The 12,050-nt window shown below is 47.9% G+C and overlaps 1 protein-coding gene across 3 annotated transcripts in view; it reads right to left on the bottom strand.

The window, feature by feature from the left end:
• The window catches only part of VSIG10 (V-set and immunoglobulin domain containing 10), a 49,646-nt gene that overhangs the window by 16,670 nt on the left and 20,926 nt on the right, over nt 1-12,050 (bottom strand). For 2 of the 3 annotated variants that reach the window (XM_033220437.1, XM_033220438.1), the window contains exon 3: nt 1,651-1,953. The exons of the other annotated variant lie outside the window; for it this stretch is intronic. In XM_033220437.1, coding sequence (XP_033076328.1) covers nt 1,651-1,953 — 303 coding nt within the window. The remainder of the gene's footprint in view (nt 1-1,650; nt 1,954-12,050) is intronic. 3 annotated transcript variants of the gene reach the window in all.

Here is a 12,050-nt window from a genome sequence, read left to right as displayed (position 1 = left end):
GCGAGGTGGCGGGCGCCTGTAGTCCCAGCTACTCGGGAGGCTGAGGCAGGAGAATGGCGTAAACCTGGGAGGCGGAGCTTGCAATGAGCTGAGATCCGGCCACTGCGCTCCAGCCTGGGCGACAGAGCGAGACTCCGTCTCAAAAAAAAAAAAAAAAGAATGTATATAGATGGATAGATGAACACATAAATTGTGGTCCATCCGTGCAAGGAATGGACTATTATTCAGCCATTAAAAGGAATGCATTACTGATACATGCCTCAACATAGATGAACCTCAAAAACATGATGACAGGTGAAAGAAGTCAGACACAAAAAGCCCCACATTGTATGATCCATTTATATGAAGTGTCCAGAACAGGCCAACCCACAGGGACAGAATGCATATTGGGGGTTGTCCAGGTCTGGGGAAAAGAGGGAATGAGGGTGACTGCTTATTAGTTCCAGGGTTTCCATTTGGGATGACAAAATATTTTTGGAGGGCCAGCCGTGGCAGCTCATGCCAGTAATCCCAGTACTTTAGGAGCCTGAGGTGAGCAGATCACTTGAGCTCAGGAGTTTGAGACTAGCCTGGGCAACATGGGGGAGACCCTGTCGCTACCAAAAATACAAAAATTAGTCGGGTATGGTGGCACATGCCTGTAGTCCCAGCTGCTCTGGAGGCTGAGGTGGGAGAACTGAATGGCTTGAATCCGGAAGGTGCAGGCTGTAGTGAGCAGAGATCGTGCCACTGCACTCCAGCCTGGGCGACAGAACGAGACTCAGTCTCAAAAAAAAAAGAAGAAGAAAATGTTTTGGAATCTGACACAGGTGATGGTTGCATAAAAGCGCTGAATGCCACTGAATTATACATTTTTCTTTTTACTTTTTTTTGAGACAGAGTCTCACCCTGTTGCCCAGGCTGAAATGCAGTGGCACAGTCTCGGCTCACTGCAACCTCTGTGTCCCAAGTTCAAGTGATTCTCCTGCCTCAGCCTCCTAAGTAGCTGGGATTACAGGCGTGAGCCATTGCACCCATTTAACTGTATGTTGTTAAATGGTTAATCCTATGTACTTTCACCTCAATTTAGCGGAAAGAAAAAAAAAGAATGCATTAGTGTCCTTCCATGGCTCCCAAGCACTCTCCTGCACCCCTGCATAGCAGCAAGCTTCTAGAAGGGATGATTCCCTCTCTGAGTGTAGCAGCCCCAGGTGTGTGTATTGGGAGAGCCACAGATACATCTTCAGAAGAACCACGTAGCAGGCATGGCTTTAAGGACAAACGGGAGGCCGGGCACAGTGGCTCACGCCTGTAATCCCAGCACTTTGGGAGGACAAGGCAGGCAGATCACCTGAGGTTGGGAGTTTGAGACCAGCCTGATCAACATGAAGAAACCCCGTCTCTATTAAAAACACAAAATTAGCCGAGTGTGGTGGGGCATGCCTGTAATCCCAGTTACCTCGGGAATCTGAGGCAGGAGAATCGCTTGAACCCATGAGGTGGAGATCGCGGTGAGGTGAGATCGCACCTTTGCACTCCAGCCTGGGCAACAAGAGCGAAACTCCATCTCAAAAAAAAAAAAAGACAAACGAGAGAGGCACAAACGTGCAGTTCATAAGTTCATAAAGGGTTAAGGGGAAGAAGTAGGGCAGAGCAGTGCTGCTTACGCACAGTAGACCAGGAGCTCGGTGGTCACCTTTCGATGTCTCTTGCTGAGCAGATTCAAGGCCAAACAGGTGTAGTTCCCTTGGAGGTTTGGCGACATCAGTAACAGTGAGAAAGAGTTGACTGTCAGATTGTGGCCAAAGGACTCACTGCTGGAATTCAGGGCCTGGAACCACCATTCAACCATGGGTGGTGGCCTGGAGCTGCTGTTGCAACTGAAGTCCACCCGGGAGCCCCTGGCTGCGTAGAGGGTGCCGTTGGGGAGTGTGCCGGTGGCTGCGATGTGGACCTCAATCTGATAGGGGCCGCCTGGGAATGACAGAGGGAATAGGATGGCATTAATTATGTAAGAGTTCATTTGATTGCCACTGGGTGTGGTGGCTCATGCCTGTAATCCCAGCACTCTGGGAGGCCGAGGTGGGCGGATCATGAGGTCTGGAGTTCGAGACCAGGCTGACCAACATGGTGAAACCCCGTCTCTACTAAAAAATTAAAACAAAATTAGCCGGGCATGGTGGCGCACACCTGTAATCCCAGCTACTCAGGAGGCAGAGGCAGCAGAATCGCTTGAAACCAAGAGGCAGAGGTTGCAGTGAGCCGAGATCGCGCCATTGCACTCCAACCTGGGTGGGCGACAGAGGGAGATTCCGTCTCAAAAAAAAAGAGTTCATTCGATTGCCTTACCAACTCTAATACATAAATGAACAGGAAACAGCCAATGAAGAGTATGGTATCTAATACTATGTGACAAATGCTATGCCAAGTGCCCTGATACATTATTTCATTTAATCCTGGGTGACTATGTGAGATTTTATTAGGGGCATAAATCTTTACAGAACAGCAAAAGTATATATTGCTCCTTAAAAAAAAACAACAAAAAACTGTAAGGGCTAGACACAGTAGCTTATGCCTGTAATCCTAGCACTTTGGGAGGCTGAGGTAGGAGGATCACTTGAGGCCAGGAGTTCCAGACCAACCTGGGAAACATAGTAAGACCCCATTTCTTTTTTTTTTTTTTTTTTTTTTTGAGACGGAGTCTGGCTCTGTCGCCCAGGCTGGAGTGCGGTGGCCGGATCTCAGCTCACTGCAAGCTCCGCCTCCCAGGTTTACGCCATTCTCCTGCCTCCACCTCCCAAGTAGCTGGGACTACAGGCGCCCGCCTCGTCGCCCGGCTAGTTTTTTGTATTCTTTAGTAGAGACGGGGTTTCAATGTATTAGCCAGGATGGTCTCGATCTCCTGACCTTTTGATCCGCCCGTCTCGGCCTCCCAAAGTGCTGGGATTACAGGCTTGAGCCACCGCGCCCGGCCAAGACCCCATTTCTATAAAAAAAATAAATAAAAATTAGGGCTGGCATGGTGGCTCATGCCTGAATTCCCAGCACTTTAGGAGGCCGAGGGAGGTGGACCACTTGAGGTCAGGAGTTCAACACCAGCCTAGTCAACATGACAAAACCCTGTCTCTACTAAAAATACAAAAATCATCTGGGCGTGGTCGCGCGTGCCTGTAATCCCGGCTACTAGGGAGGCTGAGGCAGGAGAATCGCTTGAATCTGGAAGGTGGATGTTTCAGTGAGCCGAGATTGCACCACTGCACTCCAGCCTAAGCAACAAAGAAAGACTCTGTCTCAAAAAAAAAAAAAAAAAACCCAACACTGCAAGGGCTAGGTACAGTAGCTCACGCCTGTAATCCTAGCATTTTGGGAGGCTGAGGTAGGAGGATCACTTGAGGCCAGCAGTTCCAGACCAACCTAGGAAACATAGCTAGACTCAATCTCTACAAAAAATTTAAAAATTAGTGCCGGCACGGTGGCTCATTCCTGAATTCCCAGCACTTTCGGAGGCCGAGGCAGGCAAATCACTTGAGGTCAGGAGTTCGAGACCAGCCTGGTCAACATGACTAAACTGTGTCTCTACAAAAAATACCAAAATTAGTTGGGCATGATAGCACACACCTGTAATCCCAGCTGCTCAGGAGGCTGAGGCAGAATTGCTTGAACCTGGGAGACGGAGGTTGCAGTAAGCCAAGATCGCACAACTACACTCCAGCCTGGGCAAGAGAGTGAGACTTCGTCTCAAAATAATAAATAAATAAATAAATAACCGGGTGTGGTATCACATGCCTATAGTCCCAGCTACTCAGGAGGCTGAGGTGGGAATCTGGCTTTGGCCTGGAAGGTTGAGGTTGCAGTGAGCCATGATCTTGCCCCTGCACTCCAGCCTGGGTGACAGAGTAAGACCTTGTCTCAAAACAAAACAAAACACTGCAGAATGGAAAGTATATCTGTGCGGCGAAGAATTCACACAGCAGTCCTGGGACTCTGGCTTTCCTAGAAAGGCCTGCTTGCAAGGCTGGCCATTGGCTGCTGTCCGGGAACTTGGATTTCAGGAGAACTCCCATCATTCCTAGAACTGAGAAGAGTGGCTTGCTGTGCCTAAACTATGCAAACAATCTGGTTTAAATTGGGCCTAGCATGGTGGCTCATGCCTAGAATCCCAGCACTTTGGGAGGCCGGGTGGGTGGATCACCTGAGGTCAGGAGTTCGAGACCACCCTGACCAACATGGTGAAACCCCATTTCTACTAAAAATGCAAAAAATTAGCCAGGCGTGGTAGTGGACACCTGTAATCCCAGCTACTCAGGAGGCTGAGGCAGGAGAATCGCTTGAACCCAGGAGGTGGAGGGTGCAGTGAGCTGAGATCGTACCATTGCACTCCAGCCTGGGCAACAAAAGCAAAACTCTCTCTCAAAAAAAAAAAAAAAAGTGGTTTAAACTGAACACCTGCTTTCCTTCTAGAGTCAGGAATTCAGTAAGTGCAAGGCAGAAGGTGCCCACATGATGAATCCCCAACAAAAAACCTTGAGCACTGAGTCTCCAATGAGTTTCCCTAGTAGACATTCGATGTGCGTAGCCACAACTCATTTCTGGAAGATTTCAGAAAACTCGGAAGCTTGCGCCTCGTTACCCTGGGTTTATTCCCATGCGCGTCTTCCCTTTGCAGGTTTTGTTTTGTATCCTTTTGCTGGAATAAATCATCCTATGTGCTGAGTCCTGTGAGTCCTCTTAGTCCCCAAGTCAAACCTTGGGGACCCCCAGCACAATATCACACTGAAAAGCAAGAAACAGGGCCGGAGGCCGGGCGCAGTGGCTCACGCCTGTAATCTCAGCACTTTGGGAGGCCGAGACGGACAGATCACGAGGTCACGAGATCAAGACCATCCTGGCTAACACGGTGAAACCCTGTCTCTACTAAAAATACAAAAAAATTAGCCGAGCATGGTGGTGGGCGCCTGTAGTCCCAGCTACTCGGGAGGCTGAGGAAGGAGAATGGCGTGAACCTGGGAGGCGGAGCTTGCAGTGAGCCAAGATCCGGCCACTGCACTCCAGCCTGGGCGACAGAGCGAGACTCCGTCTCAAAAAAAAAAAAAAAAAAGAAAAGAAACGGGGCCGGATGCAGTGTCTCACGCCTGTAATCCCAGCACTCTGGGAGGTCGAGGTGGGTGGGTCACCTTAGGTCATGAGTTTGAGACCAGCCTGTCAAACATGGTGAAACCTCATCTCTACTAAAAATATAAAAACTGGCCAGGTGGCACATGCCTGTAATCCCAGCTACTCGGGAGGCTGAGGCAGGAGAATTGCTTGAATCCAGGAGGCAGAGACTGCAGGGACCTGAGATCATGCCACTGCACTCCAGCCTGGGCGAGAGAGTGAGACTGTCTCAAAAAATAAAAGCAAGAAATGAACTAGTCTGACTTTGGCCAAATTACCCTTCTCAGCCTCCATGTCCTCGTCTATAAAATGGGGTGATGACAGTTCCCACTTCCTGGGGTTGCGGTGACAACTACACGAGTGGGTGCAGTGAAGCACTGGGAACAGTGCGGGCATGTCGGAAACACCTGATGAATTATTAGGCCTCATCTCAGTTCTTTTCACGTTTCCTTTTTTTTTTGAGACAGAGTTTCGTTCTTGCTGTCCAGGCTGGGGTGCAGTGGGGCTATCTCAGATCACTGCAACCTCCGCCTCCCAGGTTCAAGCCATTCTCCTGCCTCAGCCTCCCAAGTAGAGCAGCTGGGACTCCAGGCGCCCGCCACCACACCTGGCTAATTTTTATATTTTTAGTAGAGACGGAGTTTTACCATGTTGGCCAGGCTGGTCTCGAACTCCTGACCTCAAATGATCTACCCATCTCAGCCTCCCAAAGTGATGGGATAATGGGCATGAGCCACCGTGCCCAGTCTTCTCTTCACATTTCTGAACTTCCTTCTTGTCCCCTGAAATGCCCTCCACTGTTGGTACCCAGGACCTCTAAGATTCCACATCCCCTTGAAGAATATATCTCCTCCCAAAATATATATAATTGTTACTTGTCAATTCAAACGTTTCTATTTTAGTTTTTGTTACTTTTTAAAATTACATATTTATGTATTTGAGATAGGGTCTTCCTCGATCACCCAGGCCGGAGTGCAGTGACACAATCACAGCTCACTGTGGCCTCGAACTCTCAGGCTCAAGCAATCCTCCCATCTTAGCCTCTTGAGTAGCTGGGACTACAAGCATGCAACAGCACACCAGCTAATTTTTAAATTTTTTATAGAGACAGGATCTCGCTATGTTGCCCTGGCTGGTCTCAAATCCCTGGGATCAAGCAATTCTCCCACCTCAGCCTCCCAAAGTGGTGGGATTACAGATGTGAGCCACTGCACCTGGACCAATTAAACATTTTTTAAAAGACTGTACCTAACAGCTGTTCATCCTTAAGTAATTCAGTGTCCTACCTCTCCCAGAGACTTCCTCTTTAAAAAAAATAAAAGTACGCCAGGCATGCTGGCTCACACCTGTAATCCCAGCAACTTGGGAGGCCGAGGCAGGTGGATCACTTGGGGTCAGGAGTACAAGACCAGCCTGAGCAACACGGCAAAAACCCATCTCTACCAAAAATACAAAAATTAGCTAGGCGTGGTGGCGGGCACTTGTAATCCCAGCTACTTGGCAGGCTGAGGCAGGAGGTTTGCTTGAACCTGAGAGGCTGATGTTGTAATGAGCTGATATTGGGCCACTGGAGTCCAGCCTAGGCCACGGAGCGAGACCCTGTCTCAAAAACTAAACTAAAATAAAATTAAAATTAAAATAAATCCAGGAAGCACAATGTTTAACCAAAAGAATAAATCTATGGCTGCAGATTTTTGAACAGAAATAGGCCAGCAACAAAAATTATTTGCAGCTGGGTGCAGTGGCTCACACGTGTAATCCCAGCACTTTGTGAGGCTGAGGCGCACAAATCACCTGAGGTTGCGAGTTCTCAAGACCAGCCTGACCAACATGGTGAAACCTCGTCTCTACTAAAAATACAAAATTAGCCAGGCGTGGTGGTGCATGCCTGAAATCCCAGCTACTCGGGAGGCTGAGGTAGGAGAATCGCTTGAAACCAGGAGGCAGAGGTTGTGGTGAGCCGAGATTGTGCCATTGCACTCTAGCCTGGGCAAGAAAAGCGAAACTCGGTCTCAAAAAAAAAAAAAAAAAAAAAATACTGGCTGGGCGTGGTGGCTCACACATGTAATCCCATCACTTTGGGAGGCCAAGGTGGGCGGACCACGAGGTCAGGAGTTCGAGACCAGCCTGGCCAGCACGGTGAAACCCCATCTCTACTAAAAACACAAAAATTAGCCAGGCATGGTAGCATGCACCTGTAGTCCCAGTTACTCTGGAGACTGAGAAGGAGAATTGCTTTAACCCGGGAGGCAGAGGTTGTGGTGAGCCGAGATTACGCCACTGCACTCCATCCTGGGCAACAGAGTAAGAGTCCGTCTCAAAAAAAAAAAAAATTTTTTTTGTGGGAGGAAACAGCTTTCGCAGATAGACCTCCTCGAAGAACAGTACCTCCTTTGCCTATGTCCAAACCCATTGTATAACTATAGAAATCATGGGTTTCAAAGGACAATGTTCTCATGAAGTTGCAGCTGGCTCCTAAGTTTCAGGGATCTGTTGGAATCACACTGCCTCCAGGGGAAAACTTAGATCATGGTTTGGGAGGTGCTCAAATGTCCCATTTGCTGTTGCTGGCTAGCTGGTTAGGTATGCGGATCAGCAGGTCTTCGGGCATACCAACAGCTGGTACGCAGCCAATCAAGCACTGGGCACGTCCAAGGTACTGGTAGCCAACGCCAGGTACTGTCTCAGCTCGGACAAGTCTGTCACACTGTGGCCCCAGAGGGGTCCCAGTCACCCGGCATGGACAGTGTGGACCCCCAGACACCAGCTGGAAGAGATTTTTGCCAAGCACAGTTCTCAGCAAGAAATGGAGCTGGTTTACAGGGAGTAAATGAGAAGGAAGTAGGTAGAAGAATTCAAAATTTAAAAAGAAAAACCAGCAAATGAGAAAGCCTAAAGGGGCCTCCCGAATTGTTCAGTGTTCAAAATTAATAGCTCATCTCTAAACCCCTGGGGTTTGAGTCTTTTGTGTTTTTTTGAAATGGAGTCTCGTTTTGTCACCCAGGCTGGAGTGCGATGGTGCAATCTTGGCTCTTTGCAACCTCCCCTCCCAGGTTCAAGTGATTCTCAAACCTCAGCCTCCACTGTCCTTCCTATAAAAAGAGTGCTAATGACTTATATCACTGGGTTATTGAAGGATCCAATAAGGTAATATAAGCAGGGCACTTAGCCTGGTCAATATTCAGCAAGTGTCATCTGATATGTTATCAGCATATACTTGTAGATTGATTCTACCACAAGGGTCGGCAAATGCTAGCCCACCATCTGTTTTGTATAACCCAAGAGCTAAGGATGGATTTTAATGATGAGCACTTTTGATCAATCTGACGAGAGAACACTACCTGTGAATTCCAATTAAGTGAAATACTATCCTCCCCGAAAAAGGAATTCCATTCTTCTCATTAACAGATCTGTACTGCAAAAAAAGTTATCAATTACTATTTTATGTATACAAATATTTTATGTATACAAATATATAAATTATATATTTTATGTAAAATATTATATTAGTTATAATATGTAATGTATATTTATACATATATTATTTATATAAAATATATTTAAATATTATTTATATGTAATATATATTTTTTATAATATATAAAGACCATATATTTAGTATATAGCTTATAATATATAAAGACTATATATTTAGTCTTTACTAAAAATACAAAAATTAGCTGGGCGTGGTGGCACATGCCTGTAATCCCAGCTACTCAGGAGGCTGAAGTAAGAGAATCACTTGAATCCAGTGAGCTGAGATCACGCCACTGCACTCCAGCCTGGGCAAGAGAGTGAGACTCCATCTTGAACAAACAAACAAACAAACAAACATAAGCTTGGCAAGACCCAATTTTAGGCAAGACCCAAAATAAATAATATATATTTTATTGAGGTCAGGAGTTCAAGACTAGCCTGGCCAACATGGTGAAACCCCATCTCTACTAAAAATTTAAAAATTTGCTGGGTGTGGTGGCAAGTAACCGTAGTCCTAGTTACTCCAGAGGCTGAGGCGGGAGAATCACTTGAACCTGGGAGGCAGAGGTTGCAGTGAGCCAAGATCATGCCACTGTACTCTAGCTTGGGCGACAGCAGTAGACTCCATCTCAAAAACTAAATAAACAAAAATAAAAAATAAAATAATTAATTAAAAAGAAAATTTATTTTTAATTTTTTAATTTTTTATTTTTTGAGACAAGGTCTCATTCTGTCACCCAGGCTGGAGAGCAGTGACGTGATCACGGCTCACTGCAGCCTCAGCCTCCCAAGGCTCAGGTGATCCTCCTGCCTCAGGCCCCGCCAGCAGCTGGGACTACAGGCGTATTCTACCACACCCAGCTAATTTTTGCATTTTTAGTAGAGACGGGATTTTGCCATGTTGCCCAGGCTGGTCTTGAACTCCTGGGTTCAAACGATCCACTCACCTTGGCCTTCCAAAGTGCTGGGATTACAAGTATGAGCCATCACACCCGGCCAAAAAATTTTTTTAAAGTTTTGCTGGTCAGGCACGGTGGCTCATGCCTGTAATCCTAGCATTTTGGGAAGCTGAGGCAGAAGATCACATGAGCCCAGGAGTTTGAGACCAGCCTGGGCAACATGGCAAAACCCCATCTCAAAAAACACCAAAGAATTAGCCGGGTGTGGTGGTGCAGGCAGGCAGTCCCAGCTATTTGGGAGGCTGAAGTGGGAGGATCGCTTCAGCCCAGGAGGTGGAGGTTGCAGTGAGCTGTGATTGCGCCAGTACACTCCAGCCTGGGTGACACAATGAGACCCTCCCTATCTTAAGAAAAAAAGGAAAGGAAAAGTTTTGCCGAATCCTGTTCTGGAACAAACTATGGCTGCTGCCTTCCTGTTCTCTGCTGTCCTCTTTGACATCAAAATTCACTTCTTTCTTTACCCACCACAAATATAGGTTGGCCAGTCAAGAGCTGCAAAAGGTTCATTTACATCTCAGTATCTTGAGTTCCTTGCTAACAGGAAAAGTTACCTTATCTTCAGCCATTTACTCTTCAGACCAGCAATCTTATTTGAAAATGACTTCAGGCTGGGCGCGGTGGCTCAAGCCTGTAATCCCAGCACTTTGGGAGGCCGAGACGGGCGGATCATGAGGTCAGGAGATCAAGACCATCCTGGCTAACATGGTGAAACCCCATCTCTACTAAAAAATACAAAAAACTAGCCGGGCGAGGTGGCGGGCGCCTGTAGTCCCAGCTACTCGGGAGGCTGAGGCAAGAGAATGGTGTAAACCCGGAAGGCAGAGCTTGCAGTGAGCCGAGATCCGGCCATTGCACCCCAGCCTGGGCGACAGAGCAAGACTCCGTCTCAAAAAAAAAAAAAGAAAAAGAAAAAGAAAATTACTTCATAATGCACCCCACAGTCTGTGCTAATCAGTTAATGTGTACTTCTCCAATGGGATGAGGTCTGTGGGAAAACTTAAAGACTGTGATATCACCTTTACAGGCAAAATCAACAACCCACTGCCTCTTGATCTCCCTAGTGACTGCCACTCAGAGCCCATCCCAGAGATCTGCAGGCTCCTGTAAGCACCAATCTCTGCCACAGATAAGCTTGGCAGGCCAGGCACGGTGGCTCATGCCTGGAATCCCAGCACTTTGGGAGGTCGAGGTGGGTGGATCACTTGAGGTCAGGAGTTGGAGACTAGCCTGGCCAACATGGTGAAACCCTGTCTCTACTAAAAATATAAAAATTAGCTGGGCATGGTGGCACATGCCTGTCATCCCAGCTACTCAGGAGGCTGAAGCAAGAGAATCACTTGAATCCAGGGAGCTGAGATCGCGCCACTGCACTCCAGCCTGGGCAACAGAGTGAGACTCCGTCTCGAACAAACAAACAAAAACAGATAAGCTTGGCAAGACCCAAATTAATCAATCCTTGGGCAAGAATCACCCCACCTTCTGAGCAGGCACACACAAGTTTTCTTCAGTGTACCCCACATTCCCCCTCCCTAGGAGTCTACACTGTGAGAAGACACAGTGACGCCACCACCAACACACAAAAGCACTGCTGGTGGGTCCCTATCAGACAGGCCCATCAGCCAGGAAACATGCATCTTTCCTGAGATTCCCTTTCTTGGAAGTTTGGAGTGGCTAGAGAGGAGCTCCCCATCCCCCAAACCCAACTGAATCCTAAGCCTCTTGGAGGTCGACACAGACCAGCTTCCTCATTGCTCACGTGCTAGCTGGTTCCATTGTTCCCTAAACACTTGCTTGGCCTGAGAAAAACAGACACAGGGAGAGCCTGGCACTGTGTACCATGAAATCTAACTGGGGTCTTTCTTTTTTTTTTTTTTTTGAGGCGGAGTCTCGCTCTGTCGCCCAGGCTGGAGTGCAGTGGCCGGATCTCAGCTCACTGCAAGCTCCGCCTCCCGGGTTTAAGCCATTCTCCTGCTTCAGCCTCCCGAGTAGCTGGGACTACAGGCGCCAGCCACCTCGCCCGGCTAGCTTTTTGTATTTTTTAGTAGAGACGGGGTTTCACCGTGTTAGCCAGGATGGTCTCGAACTCCTGACCTCGTGATCCGCCCGTCTCAGCCTCCCAAAGTGCTGGGATTACAGGCTTGAGCCACCGCACCCGGCCCTAACTGGGGTCTTTCATGGGCTGATCTAACTCTTGATAGCTCAGCTCCTCAAATGCATACATAAGAGACAATATCTTTTTTTAAAAAAGAAAAACACAAAGTTGGCTGGGCACGATGGCTCACGCCTATAATCCCAATACTTTGGGAGGCCGAGGTGGGCGGATCACCTGAGGTCAGGAGTTCGAGACCAGCCTTGCCAACATGGTGAAACCCTGTCTCTACTAAAAACACAAAAATTAGCCAGGTATGGTGGCACATGCCTGTAGTCCCAGCTACTTGGGAGGCTGAGGCAGGAGAATTGTTTGAACCCAGGAGGCAGAGG

Source organism: Trachypithecus francoisi, unplaced genomic scaffold (genome assembly GCF_009764315.1).
Source record: "Trachypithecus francoisi isolate TF-2019V2 unplaced genomic scaffold, Tfra_2.0 Lachesis_group11, whole genome shotgun sequence".
NCBI lineage: Eukaryota > Metazoa > Chordata > Mammalia > Primates > Cercopithecidae > Trachypithecus > Trachypithecus francoisi.
This window is presented reverse-complemented; position numbering and strand designations above follow the sequence as displayed.